This window comes from Tetrao urogallus (genome assembly GCF_951394365.1).
Source record: "Tetrao urogallus genome assembly, chromosome: Z".
Lineage (NCBI taxonomy): Eukaryota > Metazoa > Chordata > Aves > Galliformes > Phasianidae > Tetrao > Tetrao urogallus.
The window spans coordinates 24,195,574-24,223,318 of NC_136816.1; the positions used below are offsets into that span (position 1 = coordinate 24,195,574).

Here is a 27,745-nt window from a genome sequence, read left to right on the forward strand (position 1 = left end):
GACCCACAAGCATCATCAAGTCCAACTGCTGGCACTTCACAGGACAACCCAAAAATCAAAACGTATTTCTAAGAGAGTTGCACAAATACTTCAGTAGGCTTGATGCAATGACCACATCCCTGGGGAGCCTACTCTAGAGCCTGACCAAATTCTCAGTCAAGAACCTTTTCCTAATATCCCACATGGACTTACCTGACTTAGCTTCTTGCCATTCCCTCTTTCAGAACCATTGTGCTCATGCAAACTACAAACAACCCTTGATACAACAGTAAGAGTAACCACAGTTAAGATCAAAGGAGACTTCCTAAATTTTAGAACATTAAGAGGGAAGACAAATAAGATTATTCTTTATGGAAGACAGTTTACAGATGCAAGTGATCAAATTATTGAGTTGAACCTCAGAACTCAGAACCTTCTCTGATCAATATATACTTGGGAAAGCAATGTACAGTATACCATCCTCTCTGCCCAAACCCTAAATGGATCCAGATCTCACGTCATAGCAATTTAAATGAATTACTGTCAGGGATCATATGTAGTATGTTATGGTATACAAACAAGATTGTTTTAATGTATGTAGAAGGATATACAGCCTGTATCCTTATATTAATTACCTAAGATTAACTGATTGAAAAAATCAATAAATTGAGCTGGAGAAAATGATTATCAGTCCTACGTAACTCCTTCTAAAACATGTTTTAAGAAATAAAATGTCTGGTACATGGGTACACATACCTTACGTGGTTAAAATCTGATGACTAATATGTGGCACTGGTCTATGAATTGAATATGTAATTAATTAATGAACTGTATAGATATAATCATGGCTTTTCACTGTGTCAAGTATTTAAAAACAGTTATCTTCACTGAATGAGAGACACAAGTTAATTTACTAGAGAAAGAGTAATAGTAAGAGCTTTTATCAAAACTTTTTAAAGGTTTACAAACTGAAGCTACTGTTGCAATATTACTTAAAAAGGAGAAGTAAGAGTTGCAGACTCAAAATCATATTCAAATGGAGAAATCTTAGCCAAAAAGGGAAGCAAAATTTCAGGTTACCAAGAAAACCAGAGTAAGATATAATAAATCAATGTCTGACTACTTCCTAACATTAAGAAACACAAACTGGCCTCATTTTCTGAAGATGATCTTTTCTAATAATTCATTACAGATTTGCTGTTGTATGCTTTATTGCTAGTACCAACTGTTTAAATTATATTTTTTTTAGCATAAGCACAATTTTAAAAATATCTTTATATAAATAACATAAAGAATGGCTTAGTTGATTCAAATATCTCGAACACATAAAAAACCATTTCATTTTAAAGTAAATATTAAAAAAGCTTCACTAGGGAACCTGGTTCTAGGAAATAGGAAATATATTTCACAAAACAGTTTGCTTAAAAAAGTGATTATAAGAATATTTCAGATTTCCTGGGGTGCCATGTACTGTATCAGTATTTTAAAAGGCTCACTGCTTCCCAAGATCAGTTTTGAGATATTCTGTATTTTCTAAATGGAAATTTTCCGTAATTTCTTAAACATTAAAATAAATGCTCGCCTTGAAACTTGAGGTTCTGTGTCACTTCAAGATCAAATGTTTTCTGTAATTTGCCAAAGAATGAATAAATATTTATTGCCCTCCTATTTCAGTACCAATATGGTGTATATTTTTTAAATTGTGTCTCCTACTGTACTACTAAGAAAATCAGACTTTTCACCCATAAGAAATGAAAATGAATTTATATTATGCTGCAAAGTAAGATGATCCAATTAATTGTCAACTCTCCTTCTATTGCTATGGAGTGCAACTTCACAGATTTTAAAATACTGTAAGCCAATACCTCTGTACACTTGAGTCAAAATGTATTAGCATCGTAGAGCAAAATATATAATGGAGGTAATTAAAAATTATGTTACTCCATCCAAGTAGTAGAAATATTCATGCAGGTGCTTATCTCTCGCCTCTCTGCCATGTAGGTTTCAATTCTCACATTCGTAAAATGTGCAGCTGCTCAAGTTGCACCCATGTTCTGTACCTCTATGAACACTGCAACACCTTTGACTTCATCTCTTGTCTCATTCCATTCCATCAAACTACTGGGATTTTTTTCAGAACGTGCTTCTAGGACTTGTGTAACGTCAATGTCTGCTCCCTATTTGATCTAGTCATAGTACATTACCAGTGCTTTTCCTGTTTTTACATGGATTCCAGACTGACATCCTACCCTATTAATCTGATTTTCTTATAGTTTGATTGCTGGTATTTTCTTCCACTTATCTCGTTACCATTCTCCTTTCAACAAGCAGATGCAAAATCTTTTACGACAGTTTTAATTCTAATACATCTTTAGTCCTGCTTTTATTTCCACTAAAAATGAGTAAAACAAAACTTTCTTGCTTTCTTTTGCAATTTGTTATACCCTTTGTAGTAACATATAACTGTTCCTTGATGATTAGTATGTCAGCATAGTAATACATTTCCTATGAGACACAGAAATTCATGCATCATTAGTAATCAGCTACATAGTCTCTCTTATTTTAAAAAACTTTTCAAAAATACAGTGGACTTTTTCAGTTAAAAAGACTAAACAAGGAGGGCTATTCTGTTCAAACATTACTTTGCAAACATTTCTTTACACTAAACATATTTATCAAGACTAAGAACAAGACTCATTGAAGAAATGGCTGGCTAGTGACAAAACAGTCTAATTTCACAGGTAGGTATTTTTTCTGTCTTAAATAAGTACAGCTTGATACTGAACATTATTTTCTCATTTTGAAAACTTAATTGCATTCACTGTATATGCAATGAAAAGCATTTCAAAATTATTTCAAAATAACACAGAGTATCTATCAGTATTACTGCATACAAAAAGGGTAACTGATTATCAGTGCTCTGTTTCTGACAGTTGCCAACTCACGCAAATATAATATGAATGTATGTCATATTTCATCTAAATATCTTCCAAATAAAAACAAGCACTGAAAGAAAACTACTTTAGTGTTACATTCCTGGAGAAAATGGAATCATGAAAAATATTTTTAAAAGCTCACAGCTCCTTGGGTTGCTTCAGTTTTTCAACATTCTGGATTTATAAAATGACAAATAACACACCTTCCTGTTAAATTCAGAAAGGGTCATTAGATCACTCATCATTTTTTTCTTCAAGTCTAGTTAGCTAAAGCTGGACATGTAGATTTTCTGCTGGTAAAAGAATTTCTCAGCCAGCAGAGACTTGAGTTTAAAAATGTCATGCTCGCATTTGTCCCCTGGCTGAGTCTCACAGCCCTTCTATTGCCCTGACTTAAGCATGTTTTGCACACCATGGTATACTGCTGTGATGTTTCATTCATATTTCATGACCTTTTAATCTGGAACTTATACAATTCATATAACTGAAGGATCCCTATGCAAAGTGATGCACACTATAAGACAACTTCAAATTACTAATTCAATTACTAATTACAAATTCAAATTAATAACTAGTTTGCTATTTGCTTTTGTTTTAACACACAACAAACAGGCCCTATATAACAGAATCACAGAATTGTAGGGGTTGGAAGGGACCTCCAGAGATCATCGAGTCCAACCCCCCTGCCAAAGCAGGTTCCCTACAGCAGGTCGCACAGGTAGGCACCCAGGCAGGTCTTGAACATCTCCAGAGAAGGAGACTCCACCACCTCCCTGGGCAGCCTGTTCCAGTGCTCCGTCACCTCACTGTAAAGAAGTTCCTTCGCACATTTGTGCGGAACTTCCTGTGCTGCAGCTTATGTCCGTTTCCCCTTGTCCTGTCTCCACTCACTACTGAAGAGTCTGGCCTCGCCATTCTGCCCCCCACACCTTAGATATTTATAAACCTGGATCAGGTCCCCTCTCAGTTGTCTTTTCTCAAGGCTGAACAGATCCAGTTCACTCAGCCTTTCTTCATAGGAGAGATGCTCCAGGCCCCTCACCATCTCTGTGGCCCTCCGCTGGACTCTTTCCAAGAGATCCCTGTCTTTTTTATACTGGGTAGCCCAGAACTGGACTGTTTTTCTAAACACACATACTATATAACATTACAGTTCTTTATGTATATGCATTGAGAAGTCCCTTTAAGATAATTTATAATACCTCAGGGAAGTTGAGATTAAGTATAAAAAATAATACTAACTAGGTACAAAAAATAAACTAGAGATGAAGTACTATAATCCGTAGAAAAGGACATTTTCACAGAATAGATATGCTTACATGAGAAATACCAAAAAACTACGGTGGTATTGTGGCATGTTACAGGACCACTTACTGAGGTCAAGAGATAAATTCAGCAGCAAAGCACCAACTTGACACTGCTGAGATTTCAACATACGACAAGAACAAACACAGCAGGTATCTTACACAAGAAAGAGCACAACTGAGTGTATCTCAAGTGTAATGTGCAACAAGAATTAAACATGTCTCTGAATAACTGTAATAATTAATATTAAAATGTTAATAAAACTCTCAGTGCTATTTTATGATAACTGCTTCTGAAAAAGTTGATTTATTTATTAACTGCTCTATGATTACAGCGTCAATTTCTAATTTACCCTGTATGCTTTTTTAATTTTTCGCTGTTAAAGACAACTGTAAATGCCAGTACTATCAAAAGACACACAGAATTATCCTGCATGTCGAATGAGTAACATGCTAGAGTGCTTCATTTTCAAAAATGGATATTCTTTGAAAATGCTCAGAGGCTAATTGAATTCAATACAGGTTTCATAGATTTTTTCAACTCCATCTAAAAATTTGCTCATAAGTTTCTCTTTAAACTTTCTAGCATACCAAAACAAAAACCTGCTATTTCGTTATACAGATTACTGAAACACAGTTACATAGAAAGCCCTGAGTGATTTTTATAGCTTTATCTGAAAAATAAAAAGCTCGTCTTCCAAACCACTGTGGCAGTGAGGTTGAAACTAGATGGTCATTAAAGCCCCTTCTAGCCTAACTAACCCATTCTATGATTCTGTGAAACAAATAAGAAAAGAGTTCTTTCTTCACTTTCAACTCTCTAAATGCATTGACTTACTACTTTAAATTAAAATAAAATGCAAGAAAAAAAGAAGGAATTGCAAGAAGCAGTTAATCCTTATTTAAGAAAGAAAAGCCTTGTTTTTTCAAGAATTCTAAGTGGTTAGTAATTAAAAGTATGCTCTACGATTATGAAATTGCCATCAAGAGTCCATTCAGAGATTTATTCTGTGTTACCATATTAATGTTCAGATTGATTAAGCTTTAAACACTTAGAACAGAACACTGGAAAATGGAGCAGTCTAATGTGCTGCAACTGAGTTACTCTGTGTATGAGTTTCAACAGAGCTTTTTGGTCTGAAAAGTTAGGTCTCATCTCATAGGAGCGATGCCATTTAGTCAAATGTAGTAAAACAAAGGGTAAGGTAAGCAGGATTGCATCTTAGAGTTTTGCTGGATGCAAGAAACTTAATCAATTTTCAAGACTTCGGTATATATCTAGAGGAGGAGGGAAATTGAGGCTTATGATAGCAGAAGTCTGGATTTGATGACATACCACATGTATTGTAGTCTACTTTCTTCTGCTTTCCCAATAAAATGCACTGAGCCTGCACTAATTCTTTTGATGTTTTATGACATGGTGGGCAGAAAAATCTGGGAGCACGTAGGGAGGAACTGTTCTTTTTGGCTCAGATTTTTTTTCTCCAAATTCACTTGGAACTCATGTCTACTTAGGTTCTGCTTTGTTGTACCTTTGGACATACAACTCTCGCCAGTAAGAGGTTTATTCTGAAGACTATAGAATTTAAAGTTCTCTGATCATTTAAAAAATACTCCACATCAAAGGTATGTGTATACTGAACACAGTGTATTACCAAATGGAATCATATGGTAGGAAGGGAGCTTTTACACTTCCATATTTCAAGCTAGTCCAAACTACTGTAACTAGAATGACATAGCAGTGTCACAGGAAAATGCATTTTTCAAAAGCCATATATGAGCACTGCAGTTACTTAGTCATTGGCATCTACCAGATATACATCTGAGTGACAGTATTCTTAACAGAAACAGAAGTTCATGAGATTGGGTGAGATCTCTGTAAAAACCAAGAGAGGAAACAAACTTCCCCTTGCTTCTTAACATCATTTAAAGTACATTCTATGAAAACATGGTGGCATCATCTCTTCTCTCCTTTCCCTTTCCCTTCCTCCAGAGAAGTACTATGAGGAGTCTGGTAATGACTCCAGTCACAGGACAGAACCCAACTACACAAGGTGTTAGAGAAACAGAAGGATTATCCTTCCTAAATGGCTCATGTGCAGCGTAGAGGTACTTCAACTAGCTTTAAATTTGCAGTATCAAGCAACATCAAGTAGCCACAGTAATTCATCAATAGAGTCATACAGCTGAACATGAGATAATCCATCCTGCTTCTCGGCAAACTTTTATCACTTCTCTGAATAATTAGATTAAAGGTAGCTATGCAGGACTACACAGAATGATTTTCTGGATATGACAAGAGAAAAAAAGATAGATAAAAGTGAGGAAGCATAGGAAAGTGGACTTCCAAAACTTATTTTTGCACTGCTGCTGCTCATGTTCTGCAGATCTTTCCTGATGTTTGTAGAGTGGTAGTGGGCCCTAAGCAGCCAACTTCAATCTATTCAGCAGTGATATCCTAGCTAATTCCCTATTTCTTTTGTATCTCTTAACGCATTGGGCTACACTAAATATTTATACATTATGACAAATGTTGAAGGAAAAGTTTAAGTATTAAAGATATACAGCTTTCAAACACACACACACAAAAGTAAATAAATATATCTGGCATTTTGTTTATTTGGATGAAAGGCATATTCTTTCACCTCATCTTATTTTGTAGTCTTTATTATATACACGTTTGTCTGATAATATATTTTTTTAAAAAATTATACTCTCTTCTTTTATACTGTAAAATACAGAATAATGCTTCAAAGTAGTAGTATTTAACTAACCTCTCTTTAGAAGACCAAAACTATCAAAACATTGCATTTTTTCTCCTCTGAGACCGAAGAAATGTGGAAAACCTGTTTTTATAAAGCAAATGAAAACTTCTGTTTACTATTCCTGAGACCCCTTATTACTTGGGAATTTCAACCAGAGCTAAGACTCTGAGCAAATGGTATCAATGTTAAAGGAAGTTTGCTTATGCAAAACTATACAGGTGTATCAGCGAGATACGAGATACGTATTTATAAAAAAAAAAAAAAAGCCTCATTCTGCTGTGTTAATAGTGTTGAAACAATCAACTGAGGTCACTGTGTTTAAGGCAAAAGCTATTTCCAAAATGATTCATATTTCTGATGTATTAGGTAAAACAGAACATGAATTTATATATGGTGAGGAAATTGCTGACCCTCCCTTGAAAAGAGCATATTATTCTAAAGTGAATGCCATAAAAGGTTTATGCTAACTAAATCTGGAAATACAACTTTTCTGTTTTCCTTTTTGTTGCTCTCAGTGTTACTAGGACATTCCACTAGCTAACATAAATATTTCAAAAGATTAAGTGTGTTCACAGCATTTTAAGAAGTATGTATACTGTACACCTGTGGATTTTTGACAAGGGACATGAGAAGATATTATCTGAAGACGCAGATAACAAACTGCACCAGATAATATAAAGATTCAGGTCCTACTGATTAAGGACGTTCCAAATTGATGCCAACAGAGGACATGCATCATTTTACAATAACTGCATCTCCCTTCTAACCCTTCCGTGTAGGAACAGGAGACGAGGACTGCACGCATGAGCAGCAGGGAACGTAAAACAACAAAACAGAGAGTGCTACAGCCAAATAAGCATGGGAAGCTCCAGAGCACTTTGGTCTAATTGATTTTGTTGACAAAACAATTGCCTTGTGATTCTCCACCCAGAAGGAAACTTATGGGGTCTGTGACAATTAACAGTGCTGAAATCAGAATACAGCAGTTGTCAACGGTGGTCCTGCACTGACAAATAGATACTACATGAGAATCTAGCTTACTGTTCCATAGAAATATGAGGATAGCCAATGAAGGAGGAAATTCAAGGCATTCTGGATTGACAAGCTAAAATAAGCAAGGCCCAAAACCCCCCTGGCCAAGCAGAGATTTCCAAACACTATGAAAAATAGCACAATATTAGGTTAGCAAAGCTAAAACCCAGACAGAAATAATTCAAGCCAAGGGAAACAAGAAGAAGTTCTGCAAGTGTAACTGTGGTAAAAAAGAAGGAAGAGGTAGGGAAGAGGTAGGCCCTCTCTGTAAGGAAACTGGAGGCATGGTCATGAGGGGTGCTGAGAAAGCTGAGGCACTCAAAGACTTCCTTGCCTCAGCCTTCACTGGTAGGAGCTCTAGCCTCACCACCCACGTTGCAGAAAACAATGGGAAGAACTTGGAGAAGGTACATCTGCCTGCTGTAAGTGAAGATTAGGTTTGAGACCATCTAGAGCACCAGAAGGTGCACGAGCCCGTGGGACCTGATGAGGTCCATCCACAGGTTCTATGGGAACAGGCAGATAAAGTTGCCAAGCTGCTGTGCGTCATATTTGAAAGGTCATGGCAGTTTGGTGAAGTTCTCACTGACTGAAAAGGGGGAAACATATCCCCGTTTTCAAGAAGGGAGAAGAAGAAGATCCAGGGAACTACAGGCCAGTCAGTCTCACCTCTGTGCCTGGCAAGATCACGGAGCAGATCCTCCTGAAGGCCCTAGTAAGGCACGTGGAAAATAAAGATGAGGTGATAGGTGGTAACCAGCGTGGCTTCACGAAAGGCAAGCCATGCCTGACAAGCTTGGTGGCCTTTTATGACAGAGTTACAGCGTCAGTGGATAAAGGAAGAGCAACCGATGTCATCTATCAGGACTTGTGCAAAGCATTCTGGTTGCCCAGTTGGAGAAAAATGGATTAGATGGATGGACCACTTGCTGGGTGAGGAATTGAACAGGGAAAATGGTTTTAAACTGAAAGAGGGTGGATATAAGGAAGAAATTCTTTTCAGTGAGGGTGGTGAGATACTGAAATAGTTTGCCCAGGAGGGTTTTGAATGCCCCATCCCTGAAGGTATTCAAGGCCAGGTTGGATGGGGCTTTGAGTGTCCTGGTCTATTGATAGTTGTCCCTGTCTATACTGAGGGGTTTAAACTAGATAATCGTAAAGGTCTCTTCCAACCAAACCACTCTATAATTCTATGTTACTAATAAACTGCAACACCTTTTGTAAAATTTAATAAAATTTCAAACTAAATCTTGGTCTTCTGTCTACTTTTCAAAGTTATCAAATACAAACTGTTAATGCATTTTGTGTTTGATCATCAAGATAGTCACAACTTTTTTCCAGATAAGAATGTGAAATCTCACAGACACTGTAAAACAAACTTTCTACCAATAAGGAAAAAACCCTCAATTTTCTGAAATGCCTTAAAAAATATATATACAAAAAAAAAAACCAGGAAGCTTAGTTTCTCATATTTTTTTAAAGAATAATATACGATACAATGAAGGTTTAGACACCTTTTTATTTTTTGTTCTGGCCTACAGAGTTCTTGCTTCATGTTAACTTTAAGACATTATATCTTCATATAAATCACTCTTCTATTCTACTGTCTATTCTATGAGACAATGAAAAAGTACTAACTAAGAGTGCATAAGCTCTCTACTTTGAGAAGAACAAGACAGGAAACAGAGAAATGTATTTGCTATATAAATATGTAAAAACTTTGCCTACACAATAGAATAGTGGCACTTACTTAAGTGGATACTCACATACAGTTTGAAAACTATGAGTCTTGGTGTTTAATGAAAAAATACAAAAGACAATATTTTTCTCTTTAGTACTCGTCAAAGAGAATGAGTACAATTCAACATTACATCCGTCTCCAATATTTACATCTGTCCTGTAATGCTCCTTTCTGATGAATTTCACTTCTTGTTTGTATAAAATGCTACAAAGAACACTTTGTGTGACTCACATACATTCACAGTTATGCTAATACTTCACAAAGAATATCCATACATTTTTTTATTTCATAGTCAGGAGTTTGTATTTTGGTATAGCTTTTTGTGTTTCCTTTTTTTTTTCCTCTGTGTTGGTTTGTTTGTTGTTGTTATTGTTGTTCTGGGGGATTTTTTCCAAGCTCTGGACAGCTGGGAATTGTAGAGCTTTAACATGTATTTTAATCTGTTCACCTTAGCTGAAAACTTTACAACTCCAGGGACAACTTTGGTGATACATGGCGGTTCTACTCAATCCAAGGTTCAAATAAAGAAGTATTTGTCATAGAAAATCCTTTGAACACATTCAGTTAATCTAATTAGATAAACTACAAGTAATCCAGATTTGATCTTCAACTTAAATAAACATAAGTTGCTGAAGACTTTCCTACTCAGATCATTTATCTCAGATGCAAAGAGGATTTTTTTCCACTTATAAGACAAAAAGAACTGATCTATGTGCATCAAGTACTCACAAAAATTCACCTAAGAGCAAGATACCAGTTTGTGGAATAACACTATGCATTTTTAATCAATAGCTGACACAAGAAACATTCAATTCCTTATCTAGAAAGATTTTTAACTGATATCCATCTTACAGACATACTTGCATAGACTTGGGATGATTAAAAAAAATGAGGGATGGCAAGCAAGAAAATAGTTAATAGTCCATTACTGTTATCCATAAAATTCTAATCTTATCAAAACAATTTAGTTTTTGAATACTTGTATTTATACACAAAACAGATAATTTTCTATCAGCCAAATGAAATTCTAGGATAAAAACGTGCCATGGCATGCTTCATCTAGTGTTTTTAACCAGTACTAAGCCTGGATTGCCTTTTCCACCATACATTTATACTGAAAATATGCCTTCCCAAAAGGCGCTGATTACGTTGTGAGAAGACCTCAGTGCATCTAGTACTCATTTTAATTGTAGATACCAGAAGATGCTTTGCAAAATAGTACATTTCTTGTGTGTTTCTGAACAGTTACATAGTTCATAAACACTGTATTATCCAAGTACATTACTATAGAAGATTAAAATCTACATACTCTCAGCAAAGATAAATCCATTCCATTAAAAAGCATCATATACTTCATACATATACACAATCTCCTTTCGATTGAGACTCTCAATTAAGAATACTACAATTTCTTCTTAAATTGAGTTTGAAAAGAAAAAATATACAAGGAGTTTGTTAAAAAATGAGATAGAAATACTGTACTTTAACACTATTTAGTTAGAGGGATATACAACAAATAACTGTGTACCTAACTATTTGCATATATCTAACAAACTATATCTTAGTATTTTAGACATCTTCATTTTAACTAGTTACAGCTACCCACCAAAAATGCTGTTGACACAGTATAGCTTCACATACGTATTTATCTAATGCTCACTTTATGACATGGTCTATACACACAGTCTCTCACATATATTTACTTACCAACAGTATCACATGGTTCGTCTTTATGTACACAGAAATCCTTCCTAGAATTGAGGGTGGAAAAAAGAAAAATGTTAAGTAAGCCAAGTTGTCAGTCCTTTAATGACTGTGTGACCTATTTACAAATACTTCATATGGCTCAATGAATAAACACAGAACGCTGTTATCCCAACAAAGAGCATGGTGAAGCAAAGGCCAGGATTACCCATAACACTTGTATTCACTATACTCTCAGAAGAGATTTAAGAGTAGTCAGGTGACAAAATACATACTATATATTTAATTTGTATTGTATGTAATTCCTGCTTTTTTTTTTTTTTTAACCTCTTTCTATTTCTTGAAATACAGCAAGTTTAAAGCTAGTCTTCAGAAATTTGCACATGAAATGAAAATATCTGTGATCAGATCCAAAACCAGCATTTTAATCCAGGATTAAAATGAGAGTAAGAAAGCTTTTGTGGCTTATCTAGTTATCAAGACTAAAAGAGAATTTGGTACAAGTGCATGCTGGCAAAGCATTACTGCTAGAGCAGCCTTTCTAATAGTGGAAGATTTAAAAAAAAAATCATGAGGAAAAGACTTTCATCAATACCATTTTTAGTCCATCTGCAGATCTACAAATAAGACCACATAATTGCATCAAGTAGAATAAATATCTTAGCCCTGCTTTAAACAATATTTGCTTGCAATTCATTTTAAATTCACACATATTTTACCCGTTCACTGAGAGAAGTAACAAAGTTATATAAAAAAAAAGATATGCAGGAACATAGAGAAAAAAACAATGCACTACATACAACATCTAATAAAAGTACTATCTACTTATCTGAAATTTATTCTGATTCTGACATGTACTCGTATAAAAAATATTCTCCCCTCTTACTCTCAATTTCTGCATAGGCCACTATGGGTTGGAAATACTCCTTTTTTATATTCTGTCTATGAAGCTAGATATATAAATACAAATAGATACAGGTAAAGATATACACATAAGCACACATCAGCACTCAAACATACTTTCATCTACTGCCAGCAGCAGTATTTATAAATGGAAACTAACTGATACCCGAAATGCACTCTGGAAAGATGTACCTAGTACAGAAATTTCCAGTTTCAATATTACTTATTAAATATCTTTGCATGAATAATCATATTCATTTTTTATATCTAGGAAGTATTTCTTGTGCGCATACTGATCATCGTTAAGTATCTGTAATACATTTCTTAATAGCTATTGTTGTTAAAGGCTTAAGAATAAAAATTTAAGTTGGAATCCAGTGAAGCTAGCCATCGATATGAATCAGACTGTACCTCACTTTTCAACGTCACATTTTATTTTTTTATTGAACAGGACCAGTAATTAAGGATCTTTCTCTTTCAAAAATGTCTTATATGTATATTTATTTTCCAGTAACTAAATGTTTGCTCCCAGGAATTGTTTGGGGCTTGAGACACAAGAGTAGATGATAATTGGTGATAATTGGTGATAATTACCATTTTTACAAATGCAACTACTCAAAGAGATTTTACTTTGTTTTCCACAGATTGCTGTCACACAGTGATTTAGGTTCAAAAGCAACCTCAGGAGACTGGTAAATTTTTGACCCTTGTTAAAGGCCACACAGTTAGAGACATGAGATTATAGCTTTTTATTCTCTCGTCACCACTGACAAAAAGTTACTGGCTAGAAAAGCAAAGCAGCAGTGCTAGAAAGAAATTATGATAGAATCAAATCTTTATACTTAGTGATAAAGAAGACATAGGAATCCATTTAGATGAGCATTGGAAACAGAGACTGAAGTGATGTTGAAGAAACTATAATCAGACACAGAGAGTTCTTTTACATTATCAAACCTGCAACAAATTGCTTTAATGCAGTGGGCTTTAACAGCTTCCTTTGTTCTGTGCTATGTGACACAAGGGACTTAGTGTGCTGTTAAACATGACAGAATTATTAGAAATATGGCACTTCTGATGAAGCAAGAGGACACATGCAGAAACAATCTAAGGCCATAGATTATCTTTCATGCATAGTCATTCAACTACTATAAATAGTAACTGATGTAATGAAGTAAGAAAAAAAAAAAAGAAAGAAAAAAAATGAAGGGCATACCTGAAATTTAAAAGATCATTTGGCATTTTAAAACTACCAATATCCAAGAGGTTTCTGCTTATGTAATAACTCTGTTCTCGGATACTTAATGAGGTGCTTTTGTTTTGCTTTTCTTTCTTGCCTGAATCCATCTATGATTAAGCTATGCATCCAGAGTTCCATTATGGGACTTTGGGAAAACAGTTCTGCTGTGATTTGGTAAGAGGAAGGCAAAATAAACCATTCTTAGTTCCTTATTTACATTGAAAGAATCTAATGCCTACTTTAATTTCCAAGAATATTCATTCAGGAAACCTTAGTAAAAGTTTAAAGGTCTAGCTAGATCTACAACTGGCTTGTAAAGAAATTATTCTTTAATTCATACAAGATAACTTACAAATTCCATCAAATTATAACTACATTTCCATGTGTGCATACACATAGCTTACACAGAATCACACATAGAATCATATACCTCTCTATCTGTATGTACATGTAATTGACATATGGAAACTACACAAAAGAGGACACTAACTCTTAGCTATTGTCATGGTTTAACGATTTTTGGTTATCGGTATTCCACATCATAACATCATGTAATGCACTGGGGGTTTGGCTGTTGATGCTCAAGTTCTAGGTGCCTGTCTGGAGGAGAAGGAGAACTACATTCCCCAGGGGGCTTTGCGGTCAGCAAGGAGATATAACTGCTGGCAAGGCCATCTGATGCTCTCTTCTTTGCATGTGCTTCTTTGGCTGCTCTTCTCCATCTGCTTTTCTTCATCGGCTCATCTGGACTGCATTTCTCACCTCAGCATTGTGGTGAGGCCTATCCACCTTTCGGACACACACTCCCTCTCTCATTATATTTTGATTTGTTAGCTTCAATTCCATTATATCGCATTAGCTTGCATTCTGATACTATATTTAGTAAATTAGTTTGTTTCAGCTCAGATTGTTGCTGCTGCTTTCAATTATTCTGGGGTTCCCTGTTTCCCTATTCTGGAGGCGTGGATTCCCTCCGCCCCGCTAGGCACGGAACCGGGTTGAACCAGCCTGCAAACCATTGACAGCTATAGATGAAGTGGTATGAATAGAGCAATAAAGCATAATACAAAGCCTTCAGGAAAGCCACTGATATCATTTGCCTCTCTTCTTTTCCTTCTTAGCAAAGTAGGGTTGATAGTAGCATTATCATTAATGCATACATAGAAGTTTGTGGGGCAAAAGTTAGTAACCAGTATATTTATAGAATATATACTGGTATATATAGGCAGTAAAAATTGGTTAAAATACACAGAAATTCCCTTCTAAGCAGTATCCAGTGCAAAACTTCCATTACTCTAATGCACACCTGGCATGCACATATAAAGAAAAACAAGTCCTTATTCAAGTGAGGAAAAACATGAGGTTTCATGAGAATTATAACTGATTTCCAAGTTTGATTGAGTTGACCAACACTTGAAAGAATTCTAAGAAAGAATGGGTAAATACTAATATATTGTTTCAAGAAATTACATTTAGTTAGTGAATTCTCAATCAATTACATGTAGATTATAAAGAGGCGAAGACTAACTATCCACTTTCCAAATATAAAGTATCTCATTATATACTGTTTTTAAAAATAAATGTTGAAGTGTAGATGGGATGTAATGGAAGGTGTAAAGAACAGCAGAGGAAGAATAAAGAAGAAAACAGACAATTTCCATGAACAGTTTGCAACAGTGCATCATTTTCGATAAACTTAACACATATTTTAGGCATGCTAGTAGAAAGACTTACTATGAATCTAAACTTGCTTGCAGTTTCATTTCATATATTAGATGTGAGAAAAGCAGAAACAGAAGAGATCAGACCGTGGATTTTAGCATTTTACCAAATATTCATTCTGGCTTTTGCCCTACTTTCAATCTCCTAACTATTCTGATGCTCTAATGTACTAAATGAGTAATGACAGCACTGTAGTTCTTGTTTTTTCATGTGACAGAACATTCTGAAATTGCATAGATAAATTAGGTCCATACAAAATTAAAAAGTATACTTTTTTAAAAAACAAACAAAAAACCAATAAATTAAAATTGGTTTAGGAGTTAATGAACCGCAGGCTAAATAATGAATTTACTATTCAGTTGGGAATTTAAACAAACAACAATCTTACTGTTACGGATGTTTTTTCTAGAACTCTTCACTATTGTGATGGTAAGCTTCAAATGCACTGGTAAGTATTATTTCTAATTTAGAAAATAAAAAAATACTGCATTTAAATATTTTAAATAGCTAATTTTTCTTCATCTCTGTAATGCTGAACTGAAATTAAAAATGGTAATAAGCTACCTTCCGAAGTTCATGTTTCAACCACATTTAAGAAAATGTCAGGAGAGTGGTAAGTGAAACAATAAGTAAATTGAATGTGTAGCTAACATCTCTAAACAGATACAGAAAAATAAGAAAGCCAAGGAAGGTATTTTCGAGTTGAGATCAATGGAATTTAAGCTCAACATTAGCATTAGACAATGATTTGGAATAAAATAAGAGAGCACTGCTAGTTAAGTTTAAAAATGAAATGAGAGCTGTTAGAATACAAATAGGAATGAAGACAAATCATCTTTTTATATATGACTTATGTGAATAACTCTTATTCAAAATAGCCAAAACTGGACTCCAAAACTTGATCAGGTACGGTGACAACACAGAAGAAAAAAGAAAGGGAAGAAAAGAAATAAGAATTTGAAAACAGGCAGTGGCAGTTTAATCAAAGGAATGAATAGTACCATTGGACAAAAACATAGGAAAATATCAGCAAAACTGTCCGCACACTCCTGTGTCCAATTTGTGGACTTACAATCTGTTAAAAAAGGAAATGGGTCTGGAGAGAGCTAAAAGAATGATTATATGTCTGAGAAACTGCTAATCTAAAAGAAAGATGAGTTGTGCCTTGATCACAGTCTTCAAGCATTTACACAGGAAAGAGATTTCAAATAACTCCTTAGCTGCAAGTGGTATAGAGATCCCTGGTAGAAAGACAAAATTTTTCATTCTGAAAGTAAATAAAAATGGCAATAATCTATTTCAGAACACAGTTATTTCCTTCATTTTGTTTATTTGTTTCAAGACTGTCTAGCTTTCCAGTTCACTACTAAAATCTGAAATGTAGTCCTGGAGACTTACACTACATAACCATAGTCTTAACGTTCAATTTAGTTTCATGTAGAGGTACATGATAGATCTGTAAGGGTGAAAGACATTGCAGAATGGAACAAATGTTACCTGAGTACTACAGCTCTAAAGAACATGCTGATGGAACCAGGTAAATCATGCAGATTTTCCTCAAACTTGTTGTGACAAGTTTTATCAACTTCACATACTCCAACATCTTGAACTTAGGAAACAAACAAACAAACCCACAGAATCTGATAATTAAAAATTAGGGAAAAGTACTAGACACATAAATAAATTTAAAGTGAAGTGAGGTTTTGCTTCACTCTTGTATCTTTTTTTTCTACACTTCCAAGATTTGACTATCTAGTTTACTATAGCGGTCATATATGAATTCAGATTTTATAAGAGAGAAACTGTAGATACCATAGATCTTTTCCTGCCTTAATTTCATCTACAATATACAGAACAGAAAACCTCTAAGGATTTCCTCCTCCATACTAACCGATAATAAAATCTCTGTGGTCATAAAACTCAGGGCTTAACTGTGCAGCTACACACCTCAATTTCAAAAGCAAGTAGCATGATAATGTTCTCTAATGTTTACTAACACATACCCTGCAAGGAACAAACAGGATGTATTGGAAGATTTGGTTCTTCCCCTATGATATCACTGGTATCAGTGGGACTTGATGGAAGAAGTTCTATGACTGGAGAGCTGGGATGGAGGGCTGCCGGTTGTTTAGGAGGAACAGACAGGGTATGTGTGGTAGATGTGCTGTGCTGTACATAAGGTAGAGATTAGATTGTACAGATCTTGCCATTTAGGATGATTCGGTAGAGAGTTTCTGGGTGAGGATTATGGGGATGGACTGCAAAGCACAAGTAATTACGAGGGCTTACTATCGACTGCCCACTCAGCACAGTGCCACAGATAAGATATTCCAGGGGAAGTCAAGGAAAATTGCAGGATCAGTTGCCCTCTTTCTTATGAGAGACTTCAAATTCTGAGACATAAGCTGGGAATGTCATGCTGCTGCAACAAATAAGTCTGGGAAATTCCTACAGCATATCATCCTGTCACAGACACTAAGTGAGACAATTAGGAAAAGGACATTCTAGATCTGTTTGAGAATAAAGCCCTGTGGAGAGGTGATGGTAGGCAGCTCTATTGGCCACAGGGAGTTTGAAAAAGCTGACCTCAAAATTTTTTGTTGCAAGGAGAAAAAGAGTCAGCAGGACACTCTGGACAAACTTGGAGCTTCTCAAGGAGGAAGTTAGAAGTGTCCCCTGGGAATCTACTCCAGAAGGTTTCGATGTTTGCTTTTTTAAAAGTACCTTTTTTAAGCCCAGAAGCAGACAATCCTGTTGCACTGCAAGTCAGGCAAGTAAGGCAGAAGACTGGCCTTGGTATAAAAGGAACTGTTCTTGGAAATAAGGCAGAAAAAGAAAGGCAAAGTCAAGATTCTTAGGGAGGGGAAAGAGTGGCAGTTAGCATCTGCAAAAAGAGAACAAGAAAAGTCAAAGCTTGGCTTGTATTGACAGTGGCCACTATAGAGTCAGACAACAAAGAAGGCTTCTTCAGTCTTGTCAGCACATTGCAGTTTAATCCAGCAGGCAGCAAAACACCACACACTTGTTCATCCACTCCTGCATCTCTCAAAGGGATGGGGGTGAGAACCAATAAAAATAAAAGCAAAGTAAAACTTGTGAGTTGACATAAAAGCTAATTACTAAGAAATGGAAGAGAAAAAATAACAGTAATGATAATTACATGTAGATCACTCTGAAAATAATGCCTCCTACTTATTTTCATGGAAACTTGTCACAGAGTTATCTAGATCAATCTATGCCTGTGACAGGGGGCAGCAGGCCCCTGGCCTCAAGATGGGAAGGGAAAAGGGGAAGGGTAAAGAGATCGGTGCTGGGCCCAAAAACAGAACAGCAGCAATGATCTAAAGAACAAAACTTAATTTTACTAAATATGACATCAGAATGCAAGATAACACATTATGATACAATATAATTGGAATTGAGGCTAATATATCAAAGAAAATAAGAGAGAGAGTGACCAAGAGGGTGAAAGGTCTACTTTGAACTGAAACCGCACAGCTGGGGAGCACCCACACACTGCCAGGCAGTGAGCGAGAGAGCCAGAGAGTAAGATCCCATGACTTCATCCCATGGCTTCTCTTCCTCTCTGAATGTGAAGTCCCCTGGGGTATGCAGTTCTTGTCTTCTGAGAACCAAATATCCAGAAAGTTGCCAGTCCACAAAACTGGAGTATTAACTCTTTAATTCCCTGTGCTTTACATGATGTTATGATGTAGAATACCGACAACAAAATTGTAAAACCATGACAAAACTATGACAGATTAAAAGAGAACAATGACATTATTTGATACAGCAAATTCTAAGCTGCCAAATGCTATCTTTCAACTTAGTCACCACCATTAGCTGTGCATTTCCACAAGTGATGAACAAGAGCCTGCATGTTGTGCTTGCAAAAATCTGCACCAGTAGAGGTGACCCACTATTTCACAGTTGCTATGACAGCGTCATTGTTAGGAAAATGTTGTCCAAATAGTCCATTTTTCTTGGGCCAAACAGATGGAAATCAGAAGGCATCAAATCTAGACTATGCAGTGGGTGTGGACAGTCCAGCCAAAATTGGAAGTGTGTTCCAAGGTCTTCAAACTGGTATGAGGCCAGGTACTTGTGTGTTGCAAGAATGGTTATATTCTCTGGCCTGGCTCTAGAAGTTCAAGCCTTCAGCTTAATCAGCATCATGATGTAAGAGTCAGACTTGATGGTTTGCCCAGGTTCCAGGATATCCAGAAAGATTATTCCTTGCCTATCCCAGAAGGCCATGCACATCACTTTATCTGATGATGGCTATGTCTTGATCTTTTTCTTAGATTAGGAATTCACATGTCCATGCACTTGCGTTTTGACTCAGGTTTGTACTGATGATACCACATCTCACCACCAGTAATGATGCAAATCAGGAAATGTTACCTTCAGCCTTGGATTGGTTCAATAGGTCCTAATAAATTTGAATATGATGTCATGGTGTTATTCCTGTTCCTGTGTATTTGCTAGACCCCTCAGAGGCAAACTATACAATATTCTAACATTACCAGCATTGTCTCAAGCATACTGAAGCCAGTATTCAGCTTTTTACACAGTTCCCTGGCTGTAATCTGCTGATTTGTGCAGATGAGCTGATTGGGAACCTCTTCATTTCATGGTATGACAGCTGTGCAAGGCTATCCAGAAAATGGCTTATCTTTCACAGGGTGGTTGCCACAGCTGAAACACACCACCCACTGCCTCACTGAACTCACATCCACTGTCTGGGCTCCATAATCATTGAGCAAGTGCCTATCAATGTCACTGGTTGCTATTTCTTCCTCATCGAGGAATAATAATACCATTAACTCATACAAACTTCCACATAAGACACTTTTTTGTCAGAGCACTTCCCTGCTGCCTCCTGTCACATGCCAACAAAATGGAACAGCATAAAAATGAGAACATTCAGTCTCTAATGCCATACCATCAACATCCACCTTTGATGTCATGGACACACATAATAAAATAGGAGGCATTACTTTTGGAGTAGTGCTTGTACATACATACATAGATACATACATACATACATACATAAATTCATCAAGCAGTAATGGCAACTCAATTGCTCACCATCCACTCTTAGATGCCCAGCCAGTCCCTGGACAGTGGCTGAGGCTGTTAGCCAACTCCCCACAGTCATAGTTTCTCACATGATGTTAAGCAGTATAGAATATCCTTTGTCTAGTTTAGGTCAGCTTTCCCAGTTCTTTCTCCTCCCAGCTCTTCATGCCCCTCCAGCCTCTTCACTAGCATGACAGTATGATAAGATGAAATGTCCTTGGTTCTGTGTAGAACAACTCAGCAACAGCTAAAATATTGGTGTGTTAGCATTTTTGTTTTTCTCGTAAAGCTGAAATACCATCACAACACACATTGTGAAGAAAAATTAACTGCATCCCAGATGCAACCAGGACACCACAGCAAGAGGTCGAAGAAAAACTCTCCACTGATATTTGATAAGATGATCACTTAACAAGTAAGAAGAGCAAAAATAAGATTGAGGTATTTAATGTTTCCTGTTACCTCAATCTTTAATATCAGTGGTAGATCCTCAGTTGCACTGTTGTCCAATGTGGAGGACCATGACTAATGGAGAAGTGAATTTCCATTTGTGTTCAACAAAACTGTAAAGGAACAACTGTAAGTTGCATTAGCTCAAAATTCTTAAGTCCATGGATCCTAAAGGGGTATATTGCAGGGTGCTGGAAGAGTTAGAGAACATAATAGCTGAACTCCTGGAGTTGTGGGAGTCTGTGGAAGTCTTTTCTGACTGGCAGTTAGCCAACTTTATACATGACAACAAAAATGGCATGAAAAAAGGCCCAGAAAACAACAGACCTGTTTGTCTAGGAAAAATTGTGGAAAAGATTGTCCTGGGGGATATTTAAAGGTATTTGAAGAACAAAGTTCGGACATAGTCAACGTGAGTTCATCAAGGGAAAGTTCTGCCTTAGTAATTTGATCTCCTTCTACGATAATGTTACCTACAGTATGGATGAAGGAAGAGTTCAATTTCAGGGCCAGTTCATTCTAAGTGTTTTCCTAAGTGACTTGGATACAGGACTTGAAAGTAGACCAAGTAAGTTTGCAGATTACACTAAACTGGGAAAAGCTGTTGATTCCCTTAAGAATGGAAAGGCTTTGCAGAGAGATCTTGGTAAATTAGAAGGCTGGGAAATTACCAATGACACAGAATTTAAAAAGAGCACATGCACCAAGAACAGAGCTAACCTGGATATATTTACAGACTCAGGGATGAGGGCTGGAGAGCAGCCCTGCAGAAAATGATGGGTTCTGGCTGTTAGCAAGTTGAATCTGAGTCAGCAGCGTGCCTTGGCAGCCCTAAGGGCACACTCTGGGGTTCATCAGGCCCAGTGCTGCCACAGGGAAAAGAAAGAGGTTGTCCCACTGCTCCTCTGCACTGGTGCAGCCTTACCTTAAGCACTGTATGTAGGATGGGTGGCACAAGAAAAGAAGGAACTAATAGAGATTTCCAAAGCAGGCCTCCAAAGATGGTGAAGGGTCTACAGGGCAGGACATAAGAGGAGCAGATGAAGTCACTTAATCCATTCAGCGTATAGGAGAATAAGAGGAAACCTCATGGTTGCCTATATCTTCCTAACAAGGCAGAGCAGAAGAAGAGGTGCTAATCTCTTCTCTCTGGTAATCAGTAACAGGATTCAAGGGAATAAAGAAGGGAGAACTGGCAATGACAAACACTAGAGAAGGCTGAGGTAGTCAAAAAGTTCTTTCCTCAGTCTTCATTGGCATGTCTTTCAAGTCCCTGAACCAGGGTACAGCTGGAGAAGTGAAATCACACTGTAGAAGAAGAGCAGGCTCAAGACCACTTGATGAAACTGAACATGTGCAGGTCTATGTGATTCAAGGACGTGCATTCCAGGGATCTGAGGCAGCTGGCTGCTGCAGTTCCTGAGCCACTTTCCACCATATTTGGAAAGTCATGGCTGTCAGGTGAAGTCCTCAGCGACTGAAGAAATCGCTGAAGAAACATCACTTCCAGTTTCAAGAAGGCCTAATCAATTGGCTGGATGGCCACAGCCAGAGAGTTGGGCAGACAATTGGCTCTATGTCCAGTTGGAGGTGAGTAGTGACGGTCTCCCGCATGGCTCCATATTGAGTGCACCTTCAGCAAGTTTGCAGGCAACATCAATCCAAAGAATGCAGTTGACACAGCAGAAGGAAGGGATGCCATCACAAAGGACATGAACAAGCTTTACAAGTATGCCCAAGTGAACCTAATGAGGTTCAGCAAGGCCAAGTACATGTCCTTGGCACGTGGATTAGGGAAACCCAGACATGAGTACAAACTAAGAGAAGAACTCCTTGAAAGCAGCCCTGCACAGAAAGATTTGGGGCTTCTGATGGAAAAATGTTCAGTGTAAGCCAGCAGTATGCACGCGCTTGCAGCCCAGAAAACCAAGTATATCCTGTATTGCATCAAAAGAACGGTGGACAGCAGAGTGAAGGAGTTTATTGTCCCTCTCTACCCCTGCATGGCCCCATCTGGAGCATTCCATCAGGTTTGAAGACCCTAGGGCAAGTAAGAGCTGTCAGAAAGGGTCCAAAGGAGGGCAAAGAAGATGATCAGCAGAGCACTTCTCCTGCAAGAAGGGCTGAGGGAGGCTCCAGAAAGACTGTGGCCTTGCCTTTTTTTACTTAAAATAAGATTGATTTTTTCTTTATTCTGAGTCTCTGAAACAGTCTTCCTAGCAAGGCAGATCATGCCCTATGCCTGTCAATGTTCGCAATGCATTTGGAAAATACTTTTTTGGGAATGCATCTGGAAAATGCTTTTAATAGTAGGTTTTACCTTTTGGTTAACCTTTAAGTGAGGTCAGGCTATTGGACACAATTATATTTGTAAGTTCCTTCCAACTGAACTACTCTAATTTCTTTTTTTTTTTTTTCCAGAGAAAAATGCTTTATGATATGTATATCTCTAAAGTAATAGTATGAATTTACAGCTATCCAATTGTTTTACCAAGAGAGTCCTTAAAACCATTTCTATCTTAATTCTCACATACTCCTTCTATCAAGACTCCCTGATCCTATTTAAATACAATATGCAAACTTTATCTTTCTGTCTTCCTTTTATTTTATGACACCATATTCTAAATATGACATTGTTTCACCAGAATAAGTCAATTTAAGGGAAAACTAAACAAAATCTCATAGGATCAAAAAGAGCTATAGTGAAGAAAAATGATCAAATTACTACTTCACTCATAGGTACCACTCCAGCCTGTGTGGGCAGCAGAGAATGTGAACACTGTGGGCAGAAATGGGCTTTGCTTTCAGTTTTACAGAACAAGTGTTAAAATAAGTCTGGAAGATAACCTTTTTCTTTAAATGGCTATGATGTCTCTTTGTTGAATAAAAATCTTTATTACATACATGTTATGCTCTTTACATTTTGCATTAAATATTAGTTCTGCAAAATAGTGATAATCAAGACCATATTTCTAACTCTTTTGGCTACCAGAACCAACTGACATGTGTGAGCCTAATGAAGCCTTTTCAAAGCACTCTTGCTTGTTCTATTACCATGCTAGACAAAAAGGAAAAGTAGGTAAGTTTTAGCAAGTCTATCACAGAATATGTTTGGAAATAACAAATGTTGTCAGCAACTGCGAGACCCCCCCACAGGATGTGACGCGATAGGCCCTATCCCTGCTCTATGATTGATGTGTGGCACATGCCCTTAGGGGCGTAGACGAAGCACATAGGTTATATAAGCTAGAGTTCACGTGTAATAAAGGCCATTTTGCTGTTCATCATATTGGTGTGTGCGTGCAGTCATTTGGTCCTGGCCTGGTTTTAGGTCAGTACCGTAGGAGGCAATGCAACAGTCTACCACAGAATATGTTTGGAAATAACAAATGTACATTTTTACTTGAAAAATTACCAAGAAAGCGATGTTTATCTCCCTAAACAAAATTACTTCACTCAGTAAGGTAAGTCTGTTGTCCAAGGGTGTTTTTAAGTTATGACAAAGGAGCTTTTCTGCGATTGTAAAACAGAATAATACTCTCTGAATTAACAAAACATACAATTGTAGCCTCATGTGGGGTTAGCTATACCATAAAACTGATGATGTGCAGAGGGAGCCTGGATTAGCAAAACATTCCCACAGTCAGCAAACCACACTGATATGATTTATTAACAGCTAAAGCAGCTCTGAGATGGTAGGTAGTATAGTCTGGAAATAATATCACTGAAAAAAATGCCAGAACAGATCTCCAATTCCTGGCTGTGGTACTGACTTACTATCTGATCTCGAACCAATCACTTCCCCATTTTCTGCTTTAATTTCCTTAACACTAATCAGCAAATACTTCAAACAAAACCTTTTTAAAACTAAGAGATAAAAACGTAGGAAATACAGATCAGAATACTGTATTACAAAAAACAGCAGAAAAGTGTGTCTTAAAAGCATAATTAGACTTTCCAAAAGAAGTTTTTTACCATGTAGTAAGGTTACAAGAAATTTAAAAAGCTCTCTGGTCAAATGCACTGTCTGCTAAAGACATCTTCAAGCTACTGTCTCTTAACTGCCTTAACTAAAACCTCATTTGCCTGAATTCACAACTCCCCTGATTCTTCTCATGAAGCCTCACAAGGGAAAGAATGGCAAATGAGAGGAATAAGGTGTTAAATTCTTTAATTTGTAGTATCTTGCAGTAGAAACACGTCTCCCAAGTTAAGAAGTGCAGTCTTGGACAACAAACTGAAACACTGGTCTAATTTTCTGTATTTTCCCATTAAGCTAAGACAAATTTGAAGATCAGATGTGGGACAACAGCCAATTTTGTCAAACAATGGCATAGAAATTCTCACTCTCCTGGCAGTGCCAGTGGTTTAGGCTTTGAAGAACTCAGTGCTTCTTCAAGCTGCTGTAGGAGATGCAAACACTGAAATTGATTCAAGAGTCAAGGGACAGATGAGAGGTCACTCAGCAACACATGCTTCCAGGAGTACACAATTGCTCAATTATTTTTGGACCGTCGAAGAGTACACTGAGGTGGAAGAAACTCTATTTCCCTTTAGTTCTGTTCATCAGCCCAATGCCCAACTTACGATACTTGGCCATTCTTCATGCCTTGGCATAATTCACTCTTTCCTGCTACTCAGACTTTTTCTTTGCCATCTGGACTCTTTCCCCATCAACATGCTCATTGCTAATATTAGTTGGGGTCTGAAAAATCCCCCTCCAGTCTGCCATCCCAGAGATGCTTTCTAATTAATGGAAATTTTATTACGGATAGTATTATCTGGTTTTATTACCGCTTGTATCTTTCAGGGCAGTTCAAAGGAACCTGAATGAAGGACTACCACTTAATTAATACAGAAATGCGTAAAAACTGATCCTTACACAATAATCAGTGGTACAGACAGAACAATGATAAATAATAGAATGGAGAACGAGTTACAAGTGAAGGATGTGGTTTTTCTTTAGGAAGGTAGGAGATTAAGCTGCAAAAGTACCAAAAAAAAAAAAAAAAAAATTCTATGTTTGTAGGAGATCTGGATTTCAGCATTCCCTGCTTCTTAGCATTTTCTCCAAAGCAAGAAAATTTATAGAAGATTTTTTCTGCTTTGGACAACTGAAATTTAGATATTGGAGTACTTAGAATGTAACCTAATTTTACAAAATGTATATAACTTCCAGTGACACTGTCCTGATTAGAAGTACATATTGAAGTATATATTGAAATCATATGCAAACAAATAAGGCTTATTTGGAAGGAACATTGAAAGTTCATCCAGTTCAAGCTCCATTGCAAAAATGGGGCTGGGCCCAACCCTAGACAAGCTGAATCATCATTCTCCTTCTCACTGGAAAATGGCTGTGCTCTGTTCAAACAAGATGCATCTTCCTGTGCCACTACAGTGAGCCTAAAGAAGACCTGCCTGGGAGAAAAGAGGTAAGTTGGAGGCAGGTGTCCTTCTGAATCTGTGAACTGTCTGATAGTGTTATCATTAATCACAGATCTGAAATCATACTTCTGTGTCGGCAAAGTAAGTACTGTACATTGGGCACACAGGAAGACATATTTGTTCTAGATCCATTACAAAGAAGTATAACATAATGATGTGATTACTGTCTTGCTGATCCAGTTCTGAATCCCCTAGATATGCTTTTGTCTTTTGTATCTGCAGGACTGTGTATGCTGCCTTCTGAATACATGTAAAAAGAAGCATCTAATCTACAGTCAAAGAAGAAACAGGAGAGTAACTTTGTAATTTCAGATGTTTACCAGCTGCAACTATTGTATTCCACCTCTTTAGCACCATCTTGTTCTCAATATTTCAGCCTCTAAAAAGACTTTCAATTACCTTCCATTTTCTAATTCTGGAAAGATGCCTCAAGTTTTACTCTTTCTTATTCAAAACTAAAGTCTGTGTTGATCATCTATCAACTCTTTTGATCAATTCTTGATCCATAATGTTCATACTATGTCATTCCTTATTTTTTAATGCTCATCCTTCTATAATAATACCTTGTGATAAGAATAGCTGCATCAACTGACGACATGTCTTCTCCCCAGCTTGTTGACATTTCTAAGTGTATATCATTCTTTTTGCCAAACTCTTCATGCTGCCATTTACAAAAGCTTTCCAGCATTTTTTCCCCATGATGTCCAATATACATATCTGCCTAGAAATGAAAATATTGATTCTGTTAAAATTGTGATTCTGTACAATATAATTAAGGACTTTTTTTTTATTGAATTTGCAGAAGTATACTCCCTTTCATGGCACAGTGTATACATGAAAGTTTCTGTTTCTAAATTTAATGCTACCCTTCTATGTTAAACACGCAGATGAAGACACTGTACTGAAATGAGTACAGACAATCTGTTCTCCTAAACTCCTGTCCCCTTTACTCAATAACTTTTCACTATTGATTAAGAAGATTAGAAGATGAAGAATTTGAACATAAAATGAGATTTCACTTACTATGAGAATATAAAATACTATATTTTAATATTTTAAAATTTGAAACAGAAATAGGGAGATTTCTTTTTCTTATGAACTAATTAAAATACGAAAGGATTCCCATAATACTTCATAGGAATGACAAGAATTCACAGCACCTGTGATGTGACTGGTTGTGACTGTGACTGTTGACTAGTTGTCTGAAAAATAACATTAACTCTCCTACCATGCACTAAGTTTTAAAAAGTTTGTCATTGAGTCATGTGAATATACAAAAAGCAGTACATAAGCAGCTTGATTTCCATAGCAATTTTTTTTTTTTTTTTTTTTTTTTTTTAGTTACTTTCATCTGCAAGCATAGGAATCTCAATATATACAACATACAGATTAGCAAAAACTTGGTCTTTACTGGGGTTGTCAAGCACTGTAAATAATACATA

The 27,745-nt window shown here is 36.6% G+C and overlaps 1 protein-coding gene across 1 annotated transcript in view; it reads right to left on the reverse strand.

The window, feature by feature from the left end:
• The window catches only part of ADAMTS19 (ADAM metallopeptidase with thrombospondin type 1 motif 19), a gene marked incomplete at both ends in the record, with an annotated part of 158,118 nt that overhangs the window by 91,328 nt on the left and 39,045 nt on the right, over nucleotides 1-27,745 (reverse strand). Inside the window, 2 exons of the mRNA XM_079548727.1 lie at nucleotides 11,465-11,508; nucleotides 26,867-27,024. Of these exons, the coding sequence (XP_079404853.1) occupies nucleotides 11,465-11,508; nucleotides 26,867-27,024 (202 nt within the window). The remainder of the gene's footprint in view (nucleotides 1-11,464; nucleotides 11,509-26,866; nucleotides 27,025-27,745) is intronic.